The sequence below is a fragment of the Callithrix jacchus genome, chromosome 7 (genome assembly GCF_049354715.1).
Source record: "Callithrix jacchus isolate 240 chromosome 7, calJac240_pri, whole genome shotgun sequence".
NCBI classification, from domain to species: domain Eukaryota; kingdom Metazoa; phylum Chordata; class Mammalia; order Primates; family Cebidae; genus Callithrix; species Callithrix jacchus.
The window spans coordinates 20875275-20897847 of NC_133508.1; the positions used below are offsets into that span (position 1 = coordinate 20875275).

Consider the following 22573-nt stretch of genomic DNA (forward strand, 5'->3'; position numbering starts at 1 on the left):
ATGTGAAGAAGTCAGTGGGTTGGCTTGAAAGTGAAATGAAATCCTCATCCTTGTATTTGTCTATAAAACTATGTGATGGCCAGGCGGGGTGGCTCAAGACTGTAATCCCAGCACTTTGGGAGGCCAAGGTGGGTGGATCACGAAGTCAAGAGATCGGGACCATCTGGTCAACATGGTGAAACCCCGTCTCTACTAAAAATATAAAAAATCAGCTGGGCATGGTGGCACATGCCTGTAATCCCAGCTACTCAGGAGGCTGAGGCAGGAGAATTGCCTGAACCCAGGAGGTGGAGGTTGCAGTGAGCCACGATCGCGCCATTGCACTCCAGCCTGGGTAACAAGAGCGAAACTCTGTCTCAAAAAAAAAAAAAACTATGTGACACCAATTACCAATGATAATGTGGAATATTCAACCACACATCGTGGTGTTCTTTGCTGTTCTACTCCCTGTTGTATTATAGTTGCATGTAGTTATCTACACAGCTACATGTATTGAGTTCAATTGTGTTTCACTAAATTGCTTTGTCAGCACCTTCTATGCATAAAATTACAAAACAGAGCTTTAATTATGAAAATACATTGGGTAGGTCCTTTTATCTCTTCTTCGAAGCAAAGTACAAAAATTAGATACTTGAAAGAATATCTTGTTGGGAACATACTTAAAGGTTTTCCAAGACAATTTAGAAATATCTATAAAGGTACTCGAAAATTTTAGGGAAAAATAGATTTATTGAAACAATATAGTGAGAGACATTGATTACATTTTTAGAAATAGAACTTGTTCCTTTTAAACTATGTTGGCCCATGTATGCTCGGTCTTAATAGAAGAGATCTTTATTAGTAATTGTTTATTCAGCTCAGGAAAAGGATGTCCTCTTCTTGGCAGCATCTGTTATGTAAGAGGGAGCATGTTTTGACATTGATCTAGGCACGGTTTGTCTTTAAAACCCTAGGTGATTTCTTTAGTAAGTTAAAATCCAATATATACATTGTTAGGCTTGTATTTCTCTATAATAGTAGAGAATAGTTTTCTAAATCCCTCAGTTTAGGTTAAGTAGCTAATACTTCTATGCCTTTTCAGAACATTGTTTACATCTACGTATGTCTTTAGAGTTTATATCAATCCATCTGAACAAGAGACCAGTTAGCCTGTTCATAAATACCATTATTATATCGATTTCTCATTGTCTTGCATCTGTTTTGTAGAGTTTTGTTTCATTCATTTCTTATTCATCCTTGTATTAATTTAGTAAGTGGAGAGATTTACAAACGACCATCTGCGAAATATATATTAGCTAGAAATAAATTAAAATCTTAGGGCTTAAAGGAATTGAAGCTGAATTAAAGCAATCCTTCAATTCAGAATTTCCCAGAGGAGGATGTTAGTAGCATGTGGACATAAGCCCTAGTGTTGGGGTTACCTCATTTTGAGGGAAGAGATGGGGTATGAAATAAGTGGCACTGGGGAGGAGTCCCCAAGAGACTTCACTTTTACTTTAAATCTTAATATGGGTTGTCATTATATGTACATTTGTTAGATTTTTCTCTCTGCTTTCTCTCTCCTTCCTTCCTTCCTTTCCTTCTTTCTTTATTTTGTTTTCCTGAAATATTCTGTGCTGCTAACAGTGAAAAAACAAGGGATTCTCGTGATCAAATAGATGTGAGAGACTCTGGGTGAAAAAAAAATTAAAGAAATTTCCTTGCTGGAGAACTGATCATTCGTTCATTCATTGATTTCTGCTCAGTGCTTGCTTATTGCCAAGCGTTGTTGCTGACTTGGGGCTACAGGAGTGAACAAGGTTTAGACAGATCTCTGCTTTCAGAGAACATGCATCCTGAATAATCTTCAAGATGGTTATAAAAATGGTTATAACGAATACTGGCATTTCTCCACTGCTCTTAACAATTTTTTTTTTTTTTTTTTTTTTTGAGACAGAGCTTCACTCTTTGTTGCCCAGGCTGGAATGCAGTGGCATGATCTCAAGTCACTGCAACCTCCACCTCCGGAGTTCAAGCAATTCGCATGCCTCAGCCTCCCGAGTATCTGGGATTACAGGCACCCACGACCATGCCCAGCTAATTTTTGTATTTTTAGTAGAGATGGGTTTCACCATGTTGGCCAGGCTGGTCTCAAACTCCTGACCTTAGGTGATCCACCTGCCTCAGCCTCCTAAAGTGCTGGGATTACAGGTGTGAGCAACTGCACCCGTCCAATACTTTTTTATGAGTAGCATGTCATAGACTTAATGCTTTTTGGAATATACTTTGATAAAGAATTTTCTAGAACATTACCAATTATCCCAATGAAAAGATTTAGTTTTGTTTGAGCCATCAAAAAATCATAAAACTTTGAAGATTTTTTTAAATCCATGCCTTATGATGCTAAGAAATTGTTAGGCAAATCCTGTGACTTAACTGTAGTATTTTTGGTATACTAGAGGGTCAACCATTGTTTTCTCAGATATTGACATAATTGATATGCAGCAGGCATTCATGAGAATTCCAAAATATCACAATAAAACTTCAAATTCTTTTTATGTCTATGGTTGTTAATAAAGCACTTTTTCTAAAAACATTCGAGTGTAATTAGAACAGACCAACCTGACAACATTATTAAGATAAATGTTTCCTCCAAAGAGTACTTAAGAAGAAGTCACACATTGCTTTTTATAGCATACTTACTAAGTTAGTGTGCTGGTTTTTTTTATTTTATGGAATGTGAAGATGCAGGAAGGATTGCGAGTGTAAATCTAACTTCATGAGTTAATTAAGCATGTTGAAAACAATTCAGAATTGTCCTTTTACTCCAGTTTAATAAACATTTCTGCAAAATTGAGGTAATGATGAATAAGTATGCCTAATTTAATACTTTCTAACGTTTACTAAGGTTGATTTTTAAAAACATGCAAGCTAATGAATTTTTGTAAATTTCTCTGTATTGTTGCAAAGAATTTTAGCACATTTGATTTCTTGATTTAATATATAGGTTCAATTGGACAGCTGTTTTTTAAAATTTTATTATTTATATTTGATGTTTACAACATGAATTTACGGGACTACATATAGAAAATATGGTTACAATATGTAGTATAAGCAGGTTGACAGGTCTGTCATCTCACATAGTTACTTTTTTGGTGACTAATTAGCTGTTCTTAAAAGCATTTCTATTTAGGTGTTTGTACTTTTCTGGAAAAAGGATGACATTTTTCTAAGTAGTCAATAAGTAGCTAGAAACAAATGACTGATTTACCCTCCGTTGTCTTTTTTAGTTATTGCATTACGTTCTCTCTGAGTGTTTCTTGGTCATTTCCATGGGTTGAAGTGGTGATTTTCTTAGCAAAATCCACTGCTGACATGATTATACATTCAGTTTCCAGGAGATTTTTCTTTCATCTTTGTTATGAAAGTATGAAATACTTCTGAGCAGCTGGACACCTAAGTCACGCAACAGGGTTTCTCATTGAGAGGACCCAGACTGCGTTACAATCTGCTAAGTCACTCTTGATGAATCTTCACTTGTGCAGTGAGTTTCCTGATACATTTAAATTAGGTCCAGTTAGAGCCTCTCAAAGTTTCAGAATAGTTATTTGATTGGAGAACTTTTATTAGTCTCCAAAGTTGAGTGGAAAGTCTAAGCTCTCTAAATAATTTGGAAAAAATAACAGGAAAAAAACTGAAACAAAGAGAATGATAGCTAATAAATTTAGGTCTCTTTAGTAAGATAAAGTTTTGATTGACCATTGAAATGGCTTGTTCTAAAAACTCAGATGATCCAATGTAGAGCCAGGTGTGGTGGCATAGGCCTGTAATCCCAGCTACTCCAGAGACTGAGGCAGGAGGATTGCTTAAACCCAGGACTTCAAGGCCAAACTGGGTAACATAGCAAGACCCTGTCCATAAAAAAACACCAAAAATTAAATTTAAAAAAATAATAAGAAGATCTTATGTGAAGACATCATTTTATCTCTAACTGAAATATTGCTAGTTATATGTTTGTAATGTTAAGTTTAGAATAATATGTAATTATAATCAAATAGTTTATCTATCTCTTGTTTATGTGTAAAACAGAAGAGAAGGAAGAAGAGGAGAAGGGAGAGGAGAGAGAAAGGAAGAAGTGGCAGAACAAGAGAAGGAGGAGAATGTTTATTGAGTATTTACTGTGTCCCAGGCATCATTCTAAATGCTATACCTATATTAACTCTTTTACCTCACACAACACCTCTGAGTTGGTCTATTATTATTTATGCTTTCTAGACAAGGAAAAGGAGGTCCAAAAAGGTTAAGTTACCTAGCTAGCACATGGCAGAGCTGGGACGTGAATATATTTAGCCTTGACGCAAATTCTAAGTCTTTAACAACATCATGGTAGTCTCTTTCACAGAATAGATCTCTTACAATCAAACTTCCCATGGGAAATGCCATGGCAAGCTGTTTTATTTATACCTCCTGTATTCTTTCACCTTTTCTATAACAGATGATTATACTAAAAGTATTTGAAAGTGACACTTCCTTTTCCCATGCAATTGTGCATTCATTTCCATTTAATCCTTTCTGTGAAAATCACAATGCATTAATTCTCTTGTGTATTTCAGTGTTGTCAGAATCCTTGGCATGTATTCTCTAAATTATAGGGCTACACTGTAGTTTTGTTCAAAATCTGATTTAAGAGTCTTTGAGACTTCTTGGATTCTCTAGAAATACGGATTTAATTCACCTGTAAGAGGGTCCTAGACTGTATTCTATTTTTTATTTCTGGCTCTGTTGCCCATGCTAGAGTGCAGTGGCACTGTCTTGGCTCACTGCAACCTTTGTCTCCTGGGTTCAAGTGATTCTCTGCTTCAGCCTCCCAAGTAGCTGGGATTACAGGTGCAAGCCACCATGCCCTGCTAGTTTTTGTATTTTTAGTAGAGACAGGGTTTCGCCATATTGGCCAGGCTGGTCTAGAACTTATCACCGCCGGTGATCCACACCTCGCCCCCGTCAACCTCCCAAAGTGCTGGGATTACAGGCGTGAGCCACCACACCCAGCTGTATTTTTTAAACATCTGTATTTCTGTGGGTAATGCTTGTATGCATTTAAAACCACATTTTCTTTGGATTTTCAAATCCTGTTAGTAGCTTACTAGAAGAATTACATTTTTTAAAAATGACCTAATTATATATTTTAGCAGGTACAACTATTAAATATCTTCTTTGACATTTGATTAGGTTGCTTCCAAGTGTCACTCACTTCCTAATTAGAAATGTAAATGTCTTCAAGATGTGAACTGGATAAAGTTATACCCAGAGCTGAGAAGATGTTTGCAAGTTGAATCAATGGCAGGATTTTTAACTGAAAAGTAAAGTCTTCAACCAGATTCAAGTCAGTCTAGCAAACTGAATTGTGCCATTCTGCTACACTGCAGATGTTAAAATTATTTCAAGCTCTGAAATCCGATTCCACTTCATTATTTGAAATTGGTTGACTGAGATTTATCAAAGTACCAAAAACTACATTATCTCTTGGCTCCTTTAAAGTTTCTTCCCTTCGATCGAGTTAAGGTTTGCTTTAAAAATACTTAAATATAAGTTCTTAATTGTTTATATTATTTAAACTATCAACACTCCAAATAAGTATAATGTCTGATACATGTGATAGCATTTTGATCATTTCTTCTTATTGCTGGGAATTTTATGAAACCTGAACTCTGACAGGCTGCATTAAGTCAGAAGATGGCGTCTCCATCAAGGAGTTACCAAAGTTGATACATTGAGCAGTTTGCAGAACATGATCAAGTTAATTCGGAGGTACAAATCTGCACGGTGATTGATTTCTAAGAGTTAAAACAGATATAATTTGAATGAAGTCCTATGAAATGTCTCATCTCAATTCGATTTCTGTTGCGTTCGACTTTTTATTTCTGAAGATATCATAATACTTTTCATCCCAAGATAAAATGTTAGAATTTTATTCTGCCTTTTCCCTGGAATACTTCTAAGGTTGTATTTTTTTTTTAAGAAGTCTGTAGTGATAGATCAAGTGTCCAGTGTTTCATTTATCATTCAGTCAAATTGTTTTTTGACTTTCATACATAAATCATCAAAGCAACATATCTTTCCCTATTTTTTCTACTTTTCCTTGCTTTTCTTCATATACTTCTCTTGTGTAGATCACGGTCCTATAAGCAAATCCCCAAATGAAACTGTTGTTTCATTTTGACAGGCTATTGAATACCTATCACTTTCTGTTTTTAAAACTGTAGAACATTTTGACATTTAGTTTTATGTTCTGCTTTGTTTGATTACTTTTCATGGCAGCACTAACTCTCTTCTAAGTATATATGTGTCATTAGAGTGAAAAGTTCTTCTACTCTGCAATGTTAATTTGAGATTTCCCTGAAATTTAGGATTTCTCTTTCAAACTTTTATCTAGAGTTGTGGTTCTTAGCTTTTTCTGTACATTTAAATCACCTGGTTCCAATCTGAGATGTAATGGTTATGTTATCATTCCAGCTTATAACATTTTCTACACTCAGACTGTTCTTTATAACAATTAAATCTTAACCTCCAAGGCTGGAACCAGAGAATCAATATTTTTTTAAATACCCAGATTATTCCAATTTTAAGTTGAGAGTAAATGGTCTGGTTCATGTCACATAAATATTAAGAACTCTCAGAATCATGGTGGGTGGAGAGTCTTGTTAAAATGCGTATTCTGCTGTGGTAGTTCCAGAGTGAAGCCCAAATGCATTACATTTCTTACAAACACTTTGATAATGCACTTGCCACCAAACCACAGACTACACTTTGAGTGTCAAGAGTTGAATGGATATTTGACCAAAATAAGAATAATGTATTTTTCTCTGAATCCATCCGTTGGTCCATTGGTCCTCATCTATGCCTCCTGGCTCACCTGAAACAGTATTTCAGTTGGTGGCCACAATAAATTATCTCTATCTACATATAGAAAGTGCATCTTACTCTGCCGAGGATAGGAATCCAAAAGCATTATATCCATGATACCTCCTGACTCATTTTAATATAGTAAGTGAAAATGAGTTCATTTAAGCCAAGCTTGTCCAACCCGCAGCAGCTATTGCTGTGTTACTGTATTTTTTATGTATGGTCCAAGACAATTCTTCTTCCAGTGTGGCCCAGGGAGGCCAAAAGATTGGACATCCTGATTTAAGGTGTTGACAAATTTATTTGTTTGATAAAGATAGTTATATTTGCTGTATTTTTTTGAGGCATGTGAAATTGCTGATTTTTACAAACCACTTTGACCTTGAAAAGTTGCAATTTCATTGTTCAGCCTAATGGTTTTACAAATTGTTGTCCAGCATAGGAAAGTAAACTAAAAAGAAAAATCATGTCAGGATATGCTTTTCCCCCTGCAGGTTGATTTGTAGATAGAATGAGTAGTTAGAGTTTATTCTGCTGATAGAACTCAGAACAAGATGATATAGCAGATCTTTTCTTAGGAAATGCACACAGATGGCTTCCTTAAAGTAGCTCTAAATGCTCTTTCCATTTGCCATCAGCAAAATGCTTGACCACGTCCCTCTGGAGGATACCTTCGTTCCTTTCAGTGTGCATCTCCTGTCTCATTTTCTACCTGCCCTTTTCCTATCAGAAACCAGGACTAGGAAATTTTCTAATGGAGGAGAGAAACTTCCATATACCATTAAATTTTGGAATCTGAGATATACTAGGAGTCCCAGGAACAGGTTTTGTGTTATCCAGTATTTCTTGTACCCCTTCTGAGTGTGTCTACATGTGTAAAATGATTTTTTTTTTTTTTTGAGACAGAGTTTCGCTCTTGTTACCCAGGCTGGAGTGCAATGGCACGATCTCAGCTCACCGCAACCTCCGCCTCCTGGGTACGCTGGTGAGGCAATTCTCCTGCCTCAGCCTCCCGAGTAGCTGGGATTACAGACACGCACCACCGTGCCCAGCTAAATTTTTTGTATTTTTAGTAGAGACAGGGTTTCACCATGTTGACCAGGATGGTCTCGATCTTTTGACCTCATGATCCACCAGCCTCGGCCTCCCAAAGTGCTAGGATTACAGGCTTGGTATGTCTAGTGATTATGGTAGATGGCCCTATACTACTAAGATATGTATGTCACTAAAACATTAATTACCTTTGATGCTGAATTGATTCAACTTGGTTTGATTTGCTCAAGAAGCATTTCTTCAACTGTTGTGTGCCAGGCCCACTGTTAGGTGATGGAGATGCAAAGATCTATAAGGTCCGCTTCCTTTCCTAAAGAAGCAAGTGGCCTAATGGGATGACATAGAGAAGTAAATTGATATTTAAATATGGCGTGAAGAGTGCAAAGATAGACTCAAGAAAAACTATGGAAGAAGAGAGAAGAGGCATCTAAACAGAAATAAAATGACAAGACAACTTCCCAGAATAGTTGATACTTGATCCGAGTTTTGAAATATGGGTAGGATTTCTGAGAAAAGGAATGAAAGAAAAGCATTTTAGGAAAGGAATTGACACAGAAAGCAGTTCAGAAGCATAGAACATCAAGATCGAGTTGGGTAACTCTGAAGAGCTACCACATTTGATTTTCCTGGGGTAAAGATATACACATAGTATTTTATGGCTGGTGAGGCTGAGAAGGTGGGCTTATTTCTCAGCCTCACCAGCCATAAAGTATCAAAACAAGTAGGGCTTCAGCATTCATAGTTTTGTTTTGTTTTGTTTTGTTTTTTTGAGGCGGAGTTTCGCTCTTGTTACCCAGGCTGGAGTGCAATGGCGCGATCTCGGCTCACCGCAACCTCCGCCTCCTGGGTTCAGGCAATTCTCCTGCCTCAGCCTCCTGAGTAGCTGGGATTACAGGCACATGCCACCATGCCCAGCTAATTTTTGTATTTTTAGTAGAGACGGGGTTTCACCATGTTGACCAGGATGGTCTCAATCTCTTGACCTCGTGATCCACCCTCCTGCCAGGCAATGGAGTTTGAACTTTCAACTGGAGACCTTGGGAACCATTTTTGTCATTTTGATAAAGGAGTGTCAGGACATGTTTTACATATTTAGTAGTTGACCCTTGAAGTATTGCAGGGAACAGGAGGGAGAGGAGTAAGACTGAGACGCCAGAAAGTCTAGTTAGGAGGTTATACTAGTAATCCATAGAAGCAATCATCGGAGGCTAAAAAAAGTAGTGGTTGACAATGGGAATAAAAATAGAGAATGCACATGAGAAGTATTTATTAATGTAGTAGAAGCTACATAAACTACTGTACTATACCAATCTGTTGTTGTTGTTGTTACTTTTTGGTTTGGGGATTCTTTTTTTTTTTTTTTTTTTTTTTTTTTTTTCCAGTTTCTGATTCTGTCTCTCTGAGCTACGTAGCACACACATCGAATTCTGCTCGTTTTCTTTCCTGGGGAGCTATAATACGCATCAAACCACCGCAGAAAGCAGAAGGATTGTGTGGTTGCTGAGAACATCAGTGTCTAAGGTTTCAGTACTGAGGCACACACACACAGGGTAAATGAGTATCTCTAGCAACTAAATTAATTAATGCTTTCTTGGGAGATCCAAAGGTTTTTAAATAATGTTATACATAAATTTGTGTACGAAAGAACTTGAGATTGATTAAGTATTCTGCAGTTTTCCAAAGAAGCTGCTTATAGATAACCATTGAAAGGTTGATCTTATTTAGATAGACTACTAGACCTCAGAAGCTAGGGTTTTGTTTTTCAAATAGTGGCTGCAGATTCTATATGCCATGTCGAAGCTACTATTGGGACAACATGTTTCTCTTCTGGTGAGTGCAAGTGCTTGAGAGACTGATCTTGGCCTTTCCGCTTGAAGAACTATTCACGGAAATTTCCTTGCTTTCATTCAGCATGCTCCTAAGCTTCAGCGAGGGAATGGATTCCTTCTTTCCATGAATAATTTCAAGAGGTCTTCTCATTGCCCTGGTAGTGCAGTCATGATTGAGAAGAATGAGGGTAGGAATCAGTAGAATACTAATAAGTGTTAATAATAGTATTAACAATAATACTAAAGAATCAATATAGCAAATTACACTAATCAATGGAATAACAAGTAGTATGAATGGCACTAACAACATTAGCACGACCATTCCACTGAGGGTTTACTATGTTCTAAGCACAATGCCAACCACTTTATAAGCATCCTCTCAGATGCTCGTAAAGCATCTCAGAACAATCATCAGGAGACTGATCTTACTATTATGTCCATTTTGCAGAAAATCAGACAGGATTGAAAAGATGCTGGTCCTTTAGGTCCAGCAATGTGAGAGCTGATGTTATTCTTGGAAGCCCCAAAGTTTCCATATTTATGTTAGCCAGGTGGTTTAGACACAAATCTGTCTTTCTACACCAAAAGGAACAGAGTGGAGGGGATTGTTCTTCCATGTTCAGAAAATTTGATGGATTTGATAAGTAGTAAACATTCATCATTATAATCTCAGGTTATGGATATAAATGATCTGTTTGAATATAAGTGACTATTCTGAAATTGATAGAATAAATAGCATGAAGAGTCACTGTATTCTGTATCTCCAGACCTTGAAAATACTTCTTTGGCCTATTTTTGGTATTCTATAGTCACTATGAATAGTCTTGTTAGGAAAACTCTACTAAATTGTTTCTATTGTTAAAAACCCTAATATATTGGCCGGGCACGGTGGCTCAAGCCTGTAATCCCAGCACTTTGGGGGGCCGAGGTGGGTGGATCACAAGGTCAAGAGATCGAGACCATTCTGGTCAACATGGTGAAACCCCATCTCTACTAAAAATAAAAAATAATAATTAGCTGGGCATGGTGGCACATGCCTGTGATCCCAGCTACTCAGGAGGCTGAGGCAGGAGAATTGCCTGAACCCAGGAGGCGGAGGTTGCAGTGAGCCGAGATCACACCATTGCACTCCAGCCTGGGTAACAAGAGCGAAACTCTGTCTCAAAAACAAACAAACAAACAAACAAAAAAACCCTAATATATTAACTATGCAAGGGCTTGGCATGGAATTAAAAGAGAAAATCATTTATGACCTCTTTAATTTCATAAAGGGGTCATATTTAGCTGAAAATTTTAGGTATGAGGATTTTTTTTTCCTGTGGGTTTTTGGTAGATTTTGAGACACATTTTATTTTTTTAAAATAATTCTTGGCTGGGCACAGTAGCTCATGCCTGTAATTCCAGCATTTTGGGAGGCCAAGGTGGGCAGCTCACCTGAGATTAGGAGATCAAGACCAACATGGTGAAACTGCATCTCTACTAAAAACACAAAAAAGTGAGCCAGACATGGATATGTGCACCTATAGTCCCAGCTACTCAAGAGGTTGAGTCAGGAGAATCGCTTGAACCCAGGAGAAAGAGGTTGCAGTGAGCTGAGATCACGTGGCTGCACTTCAGCCTGGGCGACAGAGAGAGACTCCGTATCAAAAATAATAATAATAATTTTAAAAATATTTTAAATAAAGAAAAATGATAACTTGGTATAGAAAGCTAATGTTAGGAAAACTTTAAAAATTGGGTGTTACAGAGATCTTGATTGCTAAAAAACATGTGGATAGGTAGATTATTATAAAGGAGAGCATATATACACATAAGAAGTGAAAAGTGATAGTGAGTTATTTTAAATATTTATTTTAGATCTTATTTATAGTATATATAAATACCATAAGCCTCTTTTTTCCATTTTTTTCTTAAAGACAGGGTCTCACTCTGTCACCCAGGCTGGAGTGCGGCAGCAAGATCAAAGCTCACTGCAGACTTGATCTCTTAAAACTTTCCCCTTAAGATATCTGCACATATACACACATGAAAGCACCAGTCATTGAATGAGACTAGGATAAGCCTATCACTTGGTGACTATTATCCAGAATCCCTCATTTTGATAGAATCAATTATTCCTTTTAATATTATTTCATAGAAATTTTATTCAGCTTCATTTTTCAAAGATAAAAGGTAAGGGATTATCAGGTCGTTGGAGTTTTTTTAAAAGGATAGTCATACTCTAAGATCTTCCAGCCCCGAACCTTTTATATGTTTCCCTGAATGAATCTCACAGCTGCCTGATAGTAGGACGGACTGCAAAAGGAAAGCTGCCCTTGGCAGATACTGGTCTCCCCATACATAATGCCCTTAGATGTGTTTTGTGCACCCGCTTTTGAATCTTTTCACAGTGGTTACCCAAACCTCTTCTGCAGCGATGTTTTAATGTAAATGCATTGTCATAACGATACCTAATATGAATAAAATATACCTTGTATAATAGTTTTAATGCACTCCAGTACCGGAATAAGATTGGCAGGCTGGCAAGAATTTTAAAAATTGTATCACTATGGTTAAGAAAATGAAAGAACTAAGAGGATTATGGAAAATTTCAAAAGATATAACACACCAGAAGAAACTCTTAATGAAGTCAAGGTCACGATTGTGTATACAGGAAGTAAAAGAGGTAAGAGAGAAAATATATGAGCTACAAAATGAGATCAGTTGTGAGGGATACTTACAAAGGGAAGTACAATTTACTTAAAACTTTTATCATGATTTTCTTGCGTTACATGCTTTCGCTTGTAAATGAGTTAGGTAATATTCCATGGGGAAAGTCGCGTCTGTGTGCGTTTTTAATCCCCAAGTGGAACGCTAACATTTTAAGCATTTATAGTTTAATTTTATTCTGAAGCTCTAAAAGAGAACATTTTGGCATCGTCTGTGTAAGATTTATGAATTTTGAGCAAATTTGTGCATGGCTTTGTCCAACCCATCAGCCTCTCAGTCCCCCAAAGGATATTAATATATTATGAAATTTATGGGCTGTAGTGTTTCATTTTAAGCCCAGGAGAAGAGTTAGTTTTAAAATGAATAAAATTTTAGACAAAGAATATTTCTATTTTACTTTTTCTTTATTCCTGGACTTTAATTGTTGGCAAAATTTAATAATAGTTACAGATCATTTTGGCAATGCATTAAAATATTTTATCATATTGAAGAATTATACTTCTAAATACAGAATATGAATGCCACATGCAAGTAAATCCTAAGGGATATTAACAGTCATAGAAACAGTATGGAGACATAGAGTTTTAAAATTAAATGCTACACTTTGAAATACACACACACACACACACACACACACACACACACACATATTGGATTTTCTTTCTTCTTTCCGCCTATCTTCCATATTGGATTTTCTTTCTTCTTTCCGCCTATCATCTTCCATATTGGATTTTCTTTCTTCTTTCCACCTATCTTCCATATTGGATTTTCTTTCTTCTTTCCACCTCTCTTCTTTTTTTCTACTTCTGTTTCTTTCATCTTTGCTCCTTCTTTATATTCCCATGATTCATGAACTGCTCCAAATTAAATACATTGACATGAGGTCTTAAATATTTTCTAGTATGTACTTAATGTCTTTTTAAAATATATTATCTTGGCCGGGCACAGTGGCTCACACCTGTAATTACAGGAGGTCGAGGTACATGGATCACTTGAGATCAGGAGTTCAAGACCAGCCTGGCCAACATGCTGAAACCCCATCTCTACTGAAAATACAAAAATTAGCTGGGTGTGGTGGCACATGCCTGTAATCCCAGCTATTTGGATTGCTAAGGCAGGAGAATCGCTTGAACTCAAAAGCCAGAGGTTACAGTGGGCTGAGATGGCGCCACTGCACTCCATCTGGGTGACAGAGATGGAGTGAGACTCCATCTCAAAAGAAGAAAAAAATGTATATAATACATATATACTGTCTTTGCTATTAAGGTAGCTAAAACCCCCAAATAGCAGATTGCTTTGATAGAATTGACAGTTCTTGCAGTCTTCTCTGCTTCTAAATATTGATCTGCATTTCATAAAGCATTGAAAAGCCAGAAACACTGCACAGGACACTCACTGAGTCAGATGAGAGTATGTCATCTTTGATACTATTGATTTTCTCTGCTTTATTTATATATTAAAAATGTCTTAAGCACAGTGCAAAAAATGCCTTTCCTTCAGGGATTTTTAAAGTATATTCCTGTATTTCTGTTTTTGGCCTGGGGACTCTATTTTACAGCTTCTTATTGCCCTTTATTAATTTCTCTTATTTTATTCACAATGTAAGGCTAAACAAAGACTAAAGATTTGAATTTTTCTGTGTGTTATGTTTTACTATGTATGTGAGAAAGATGCTTCTTTAGTTTTTGTTTGCTTTTGGACATGAAAGAAAGAGTGTAAGATGTTTGTATTAATAGAGGAAGAGTTTATGTCTTAAGATGATTCCTTCTTTTTTTTTTTTTTTTTTTTTTGAGACGGAGTTTCCCTCTCGTTACCCAGGCTGGAGTGCAATGGCGCGACCTCGGCTCACCGCAACCTCCGCCTCCTGGTTTCAGGCAATTCTCCTGCCTCAGCCTCCTGAGTAGCTAGGATTACAGGCACACGCCACCGTGCCCAGCTAATTTTTTTTGCATTTTTAGTAGAGACGGGGTTTCACCATGTTGACCAGGATGGTCTCGATCTCTTGACTTCGTGATCCACCAGCCTCCGCCTCCCAAAGTGCTGGGATTACAGGCTTAAGCCACATCCCCTAATGCCTACTAGACTCTGGTGAGCTTTGTATAAGGCCATTTTCACACTGCTATCAAGGACTCCCTGAAACTGTGTAATTTATAAACAAAAAAGGTTTAATTGACTCACATCTCTGCATGGCTTGGAAGGCCTCAGGAAACCTACAGTCATGGCAGAAGGTGAAGGAAAAGCAAGCAACTTCTTCACAAGGTGGCAGGACAGAAAGAGAAAGAAGGGGGAAGTGCCAGTTTTCAACCATCAGATCACATGAGAACTCACTATCACAAAACAGCATGGGGGAAACCGCCCTCATGATTCAATCACCTCCCACCAGGCCTTGCTCTCAATACATGGGGATTACAATTCCAGAAGAGATTTGGGTGGGGACACAGAGCCAATCCATTTCAAGCTTACTGAGAAGTTTCCACCTTAAGCAAGTTTGGAATTGTCTTTGACATACTTCTATCTGCCAATTTAAAAGAACAATCAGTGGAGCCACAGATTGATTGTTCTTGAGTGCACTGATTTCCTCCTTCAGAAAATGCAATAGATTTTGTATTTTCTGAAGGAGGGAAATCTTAGTTTATTGTATGTTCTGAAGGAGAGAACTCAGTGCACTCAAGCAGTCTTCCCTTGAGGTAAATGAATTAAACTTTGGTTATGGGCATTACTAAGCACTTACTCACACTTTTTAAATTCCAGTTTTGCATTTGAGGTGCCCATCATTTTTTATCTTTTATTTTAGGTTCAGGGGTAGGTGTGTAGGTTTGTTTTATAGGTAAATTAGCCTGGGAGTTTCTGTACATATTATGTCATCACCCAGATAATAAGCATTGTATCCAATAGGTAGTTTTTTAATCCTCTCGCCTCCCTCCACCCTCAAGTAGGCTCTGGTATCTGTTGTTCCCTTCTCTGTGTCTGTATGTACTCAGTGATTAACACCCACTTACAAGTGAGAACATAGGGTATCTGGTTTTCTGGTCTTGTGTTAGTTTGCTGAGGACAATGGCCTCCACCTCTTTCCATGTTGCTTCTTGCAAAGAATAGGATTTCATTTTTTTATGGCTGCATAGAATTCCACAGCGTATATGTACCACATTTTCTTGATCCAGTCTACTGTTGATGAGCATTTAGGTTGATTCCATGTCTTTGCTATTGTGAATAGTGCTGCAATGGACATAATGTGTTTTTGTGGTAGAATGATTTCTATCCCTTTCAGTATATACCCAGGATACTCTAAATTCTGTTGGCAGATCTCCATAAATATGCAAAATCTGTACCATTCAATCAAGCATGATATTAAACTGCAAACCAAGTAGTGAAAGAATTTAAAATCAAAGCATATCAATGGAGTGCTTCCTGCCCCTTCAGATTTAGCAGCCTCTAATTAAGCCATCATAATACCTGCTGATATATGCTCACCTAAAGCCCATAGAAAGAAGCTGGAATAGAGATGCTCATTCTGTGTAGGGAATTGTGGAATCATTGCAGTAGCAAAAATAAAAAGTTAAATAATATGAGAGTAGGAAAATGCATTCTCAGAAACTATATGTGTAATTTTGGGCACTCCGTTCAGATGATCACTCTAAAGCACTTTGAAATAGTCATTGACATGTGACACAAAGAAACTCCTATAATATTTTGGAATTGAGTATGCTACATTTTTCCTCAAATGACTTGCTCTATTTCAACATATCAAGTCATGTGATACTCACAGATCTCTTAAATATTTATTTTGTCTTCTGGTTAGTATTGAGAATCTACGAAGGCTGTTTATTTTATTAAAATAATCATCAAAAAATGTTATTAAATGGTTATTTGGCTAGTAATAGAGTCTGTACAAATTGCATTATTAGATATGGCCATGGTATCTTAACATCTACAAAAGAAATGTAAAATAACATTTTTAAAAGGAGATAATATAAGTAAATTATTATTGGAAGTATGACTAAGTAATAATTGTGAGAGTAAATATTTATGTCTAAATAAAGGGAGCAAGGTTTGCCACACATAAGTTGCAAATCTGGTTATGATGTTATATTCCAAAGACTGGCAACCTATACTCTGCAAATCAAAAATAATTTTATTTCTGACAAGGACTCTTATTAAGTAAAACATGACCCTTGTTCTCTTCTTCCTTCCTGGGGAGCGCTGCCTCCTTAACAGGTTTTGGTCCTCTGGCTCATTTGGGAAGTAGCAGCTTGAGGTCAACTCACAAATACCTTGACCATTCCTCCCCCGTCCTACACACACAAAAGAAGTAAGACTACTACAGTGGCACACATCTATAATCCCATCACTTTGGGAGGCTGAGGCAGGAGAAATACTTGAGCCCAGGAGTTCAAGACCAGCCTGGGCAACACAGTGAGATTCTGCCTCTATAAAAAAATTACCAGGCATGGTGGCACATGCCTGTAGTCCCAGTTACTTGGGAGGCAAAAGCAGGAGGATCACTTGAGCCCAGGAGTTTGAAGCTGCAGTGAGTCAAGATCACACCACAGCCCTCCCTCCAGCCTGGGTGACAGCAAGACCCTGTCTCAAAACTAAAAAAAAGAAGTGAGGCTGGAATTCGTGAGGCTAAAATTTGGCATGCTGTGTATAAAGGACTGTTTACTGACCTCAGACCCAGCCCAAAGACAAACCCCAGAAATAGAATCAGACCCTCGATGGGTGGGTGGATGGATGGATGGAGAAAGGGAGAAGAAAAAAACAACAAGAAAGAATGGGATGGAGGGATAGAAAGACGAATAAAAGAGGGAGGGAAGGATTTGAAGGAATATTCAAAGCTTCCTTTTGCTTCATTTTCCCTAAAGTCACATTTTCAATTAATCCTATTTTCCTATGAAAGTAATGTGTCATACTCTTATAAAAATAAGAAAATAGCCAACTCCAGAAGATGCAATAATACAAGCATATTTTAGAGTGAAGCCAAACTTTTAAAAGCAACACATGTCAAGGGCAAAAACATAGTTTATATGGTGTCATGAATCTGACAGTATAATTTGCCTCAACCTGCCTCATATAAAAAGTGTGATAATGATATAATATCTCAGTATTAATTAAGTGCTTATTATGAGTCAGGAACTCTCCTAAGAACTTCATATGTATTAAATGTGGAATTCTCACATCAACCCTATGGGGTAATTATTGTTATTGACTGCACTGTGGAGATAAAGTTAACTGAAGACCATACAGATGAGGTCACTTATTATAGCCTCATTTGATTTTTACTGGAGATGTGGTCATTCTAATACTGTAGCCTATTTTTAACAGCCTTTATTTTTCTTTCTTCCTCTCTTTTCCTCCTACCTTCCCACCAAATATGTGTGAAAATGTTTATGATGGCAGATACTGACCTAAGACCCAGCCCAAAGACATAGCCTCTGTCATCTTGGAGATGCAATTCTTTTTTATGAGGTGGAGTCTCACTCTGTTGCCCAGGCTGGAGTGCAGTGACAGAATCTTGGCTCACTGCAACCCCTGCCTTCAGATTCAAGCAATTCTCCTGTCTCAGCCTCCCAAGTAGCTGGGATTAAAGGTGCCCGCCACCACGCCTGGTGAATTTTTGTATTTTTAATAGAGACAGAGTTTCTGCCATGTTGGCCAGGCTGGTCTCAAACTCCTGACCTCAGGTAATCCACCTGCCTTGGCCTCCCAAATTTACGGACATGAGCCACTGTGCCCAGCCACAGTGTTAATTCTGTAACCATTTATTTTTTCTTCATTTGAAATTACCAGATTCTTTACAAAATTATGTGCTAGAAGAACTCACAACATGAAATAAGAGGAAATAGCAGTACTTACAGCCAGTGTTCATTGCGGAGGCATTGATCAGAGGTCCTGCGTTTAGACTTAGAGACCAGACTGCTTGTGTTTGAGCTCAGTTCTACCTTAATAATTTTGCAACCCTAGTTCATTTGTTAAATTTTCCTACGCCTTGATTTCCTTACCTATGAAACAGAAATAATAGTGGCTACCTCTTAGGGTTGTTGCTTTGGTACTTACAAAGCAATACAACTATCCCTGACATGGTGTAAATGAGCTATTATATAATGAATTACTCTACATTTGATCTTCTTTCACTAATGAATTTCTGTTATGTAAGGGAAATCTTTAGAATTTTGAGCCTCACTAGATTTGGAGAAGGATCAACTGAACACCAACAACAGTTCTCAAGCAAAGAGTAAACAACAGCAATAAAAATGTGGAGGAGAGGTGGAAAGAATTAGGAAGTCATGTTTCTCCACTTTATCTGGAATTCTGTCAGTTCATGAAGACCACACATTGTGATAGACATCCATGTTTGTTTGTTTTTCCTTTTAAAAAAATTGAAATAAAGAAATCAGTGCTTATTAAATGAAGTTTAATAGACAAAAAAAATGTTTACAACATAGAGGCAAAGGATAAAAATAACAAAGAGATAAATTGGGCATGAAAGTATTGGAGCCAGACCCAGTGGCTCACGCCTGTAATCCTAGCACTTTGGGAGGTCGGGGGGGGGTGGTGAATCACTTGAGGTCAGGCATTCAAGACAAGCCTGGCTAACATGGTGTAACCGCATGTCTATTAAAAGTACAAAAATTAGCTGGGCAAGGTGGCACATGCCTGTAGTCCCAGCTACTCAGGAGGCCGAGGCAGGAGAATTGCTTGAACCTGGGAGGTAGAGGTTGCAGTGAGCTGAGATCACACCACTGCACTCTAGCCTTGGCAATGGAGTGAGACTTTGTCTGAGAGGGAAAAAAAGAAAGAAAGGAGGAAAGAAAGAAAGGAGAGGAGAGAAGAGGGGAGGAGAGGGGAGGGGAGGGGGAAGGAAGGAAGGAAGGGAAAAAAGAAAAGAAAAGAGAGAGGAAGGAAGGAAGGAAAGAAAGAAAGGGGAAGAAATTGAGAGTCACTGTTATGAAACTTCTGTACATCTTAAAGAATTATCTCATGATTCAGGATACCAGTCATATGGTGCATTTAAGATACAGTTACCTGCCACATATAATTTAGGAAGATCTCTAAATGCCCGAATAATCATCAATGATTACAGAAATTTAGAACAAAAGAAGACTTTTGAGATTAGTTGTATTTGGCTGGTTGGCTTTGGTTAGGATAGTTATTACTTTAGGAATTAAATTCCTCCCTTTGGTAGCCCTGAAAATGTGTATTACAGTGGAAAGTATCTCAGTAAAAATTACAGGAAATGATATTGGTCTGTGGTGTAGTGGAATATTTTCCTCTGCTGAGGTGTTCCCTTTAGATAGTGATCAGAACTATTTCAGGGTCATTTAGCATCCATGTGTTACACTTTTAAAGAGCATTTCTCTTTAAAACAGATTTTTCACAAATTATGCTTGGAGCTCACGTACAGACTTCTGAAAATGCCTGTGTAGCCTACTAAGAGATGTCTGATACTCTTCAATTTAAAATTTCCTATAGAAAATGAAAGAAGCTTTCAAAATTAATCAGTTTTTCCATAGGTAACTTTGTCAGTTTAATGAGAAAAATCAAACTTAAATTTAATGTGTAGTTAATTACAGTTTGAGGTTTCCCAGAGTACTTTAAGGATAAAAGCTATTAATTTTGCATATCCAACTAGAAATTTGAAAACACAGGCCAGGCACAGTGGCTCACGCCTGTAATCTCAGCACTTTGGAAGGCCAAGGTGGGTGGATCACCTGATGTCAGGAGTTTAAGACCAGCCTGACCAACATGGTGAAACCCCATCTCTACTAAAAATACAAAATTAGGTGGGTGTGGTGACTCACGCCTTTAATCCCAGCTACTCGGGAGGCTAAGGCAGGAGAATCACTTGAACATGGGAGGTGGAGTTTCCAGTGAGCCAAGATCGTGCCATTGCATTCCAGCCTGGGCAACAAAAGCAAAAATAAAAATAAAACACAGTGAAAAATGCATGTTTTTTACTCATGAATCCTACAGATTTTTCATTGCCCATATGAAGAGCACCTCACCTGTAAAATTGGTGTTGTAGAAAAGTTGTACAGCAAGTAAAATCCCTGTTGTACTTTATTAAAAGCACAAATATCTCCTCAGATGAAAATGCAAACTTAAGGGTAAATTCATGAAGGTCCTGACAGCTGGGATGTTCTTTCAGCTTCTACAGATGACAGTGCAGCTGAGAAGAAAGGGGGAAGCCTCCACGCTGGCCTCATTGTTGGAATTCTCATCCTGGTCCTCATTATAGCCACAGCCATCCTTGTGACAGTCTATATGTATCACCATCCAACATCAGCAGCCAGCATCTTCTTTATTGAGGTAAGTGTTGAGTTTAACACATGAGAATCACACTAGTTGATGAACTGTATCCATTTGCTAACACCACCTGGATTTAATGTTTAGCACATGATTTCTCCATTTTTCAGTTTCAAGCTTTCTGATTTCACACAGATGTATGCAGTCACCCATGCTCACACATACATATTGATATATTGCTTTCAGATGATGGGTCCAATTACCTTATCTCTGGGGCTTTTAAAGACATAAACTATCTTGTCTTTCTGAGATCCAAAGGAAAATGGGAACCATACTTTTGGGTCCTTTCATACCAAGTATGTCAACCAGCTGTTCTCCTTGTCCTAGGAGGAAATACTACGTTTCTGGGAGGCTAAAGACTTAGGTTAAGTCAATTGCTCAATGAACGCTAATTGAGTATTGGCTGTGTGCATGATAGAATATGGTGGGCCTCTTCTCAAAATGCTCACAAACTGTTTGGAAAAAAATATGGCTTTCACTACAAAATGACAGCTATGAAAAATAAAATAATGGTATGTGCTGTTGCCATTTTGCATAATGTGTGTATCTTTGTACATTTTTATATAAATGCACAGACACACGTATACACACACTCAGACACACAATAAGAGCACCATGCTGAATCAGTGTTATGTCTTCATGTACACTGGTTTAGTGCAACTGCCGAGGAGTAAACAGGTGGGAAAACAAGGGACTATGCACAAGGAGCCATGACTCAGCCCTGGGGTCTAAAAGGCTGAAACCAGGAAGCCTGGAGATCAGTAGATACAGTCTGTGTGTCTGTGTGACCAAGTTACCTCTCTCCTCCAGAAGGTTGGGTTTCCTGGGCCCCATGCATATACAGCTTTTTTTTTTTTTTTTTTTTTTTGAGACAGAGTCTCACTCTGTCACCCAGGCTGGAGTGCAGTGGTGTGCTCTCAGCTCACTGCAACCTCTGCCTTCTGGGTTCAAGCGATTTTCACGCCTCAGCCTCCTGAGCAACTGGGACTACAGGCAAGCACCACCACACCCAGCTCATGTTTATATTTTTAGTAGAGACAGGGTTTTGCCATGTTGGCCAGGCTGATCTTGAACTCCTGATCACAAGTGATTCTCTGGCCTTGGCCTCCCAAAGTACTGGGATTACAGGCATGAGCCACCATGCCCAGCTGCATGTGAACCTCTGACTCTAACATCTGAATGGAACCACTCTTCCAACACCAAATAGAGCTAGAAATACTAAAGCAATAAAGGAAATCTCTTGTAGAATTTCAAATGTGTAATTAGAATTATTCATTATATGACACATGGAAATTGCTCAAAATTATGTTCACTTGTTGAATGAGAAATTATAATGCCTTTTAAACTACAGAGTTAAAATTACCTGTGCCCCTTATAATGGGCGGGTGAATAAATGCAAATCAAACAATTGCTTAAATGTCCTAGATGGCTGGCAACTGTCTATAGAATAAAGTGCCATTCTCCTTCTCCTTCTTTGGGCACTCAAGGCCTTGGCACTCTCAATCTTATGTGTCATTTCACCTTTATTCCCTGGGCTCCCCAATCTGGAGTTGGCATTGCTTTCACATTTCATGCTTTGTTCATCTCTGTACCTACCCCAAATTCTCCATGCCACAAAGACATTGCTCGTTCTAGTTCCTCCAACAAAAATTCCTCCTGGTCAGGTATGGTGGCTCATGTCTGTAATCCCAGTACTTTGGGAGGCTGAGGCAGACAGACTGCTTGAGCCCAGAAATTCAAGACCAGACTGGGCAACATGGCAAAACATCATCACTACAAAAAATAGAAAACGTGAA

The 22573-nt window shown here is 37.9% G+C and overlaps 1 protein-coding gene across 1 annotated transcript in view; it reads left to right on the forward strand.

Annotated features, from left to right (window-relative positions):
• The window catches only part of PLXDC2 (plexin domain containing 2), a 434538-nt gene that overhangs the window by 380069 nt on the left and 31896 nt on the right, over window positions 1–22573 (forward strand). Inside the window, exon 13 of the mRNA XM_002750087.8 lies at window positions 20620–20780. Within this exon, the coding sequence (XP_002750133.1) occupies window positions 20620–20780 (161 nt within the window). The remainder of the gene's footprint in view (window positions 1–20619; window positions 20781–22573) is intronic.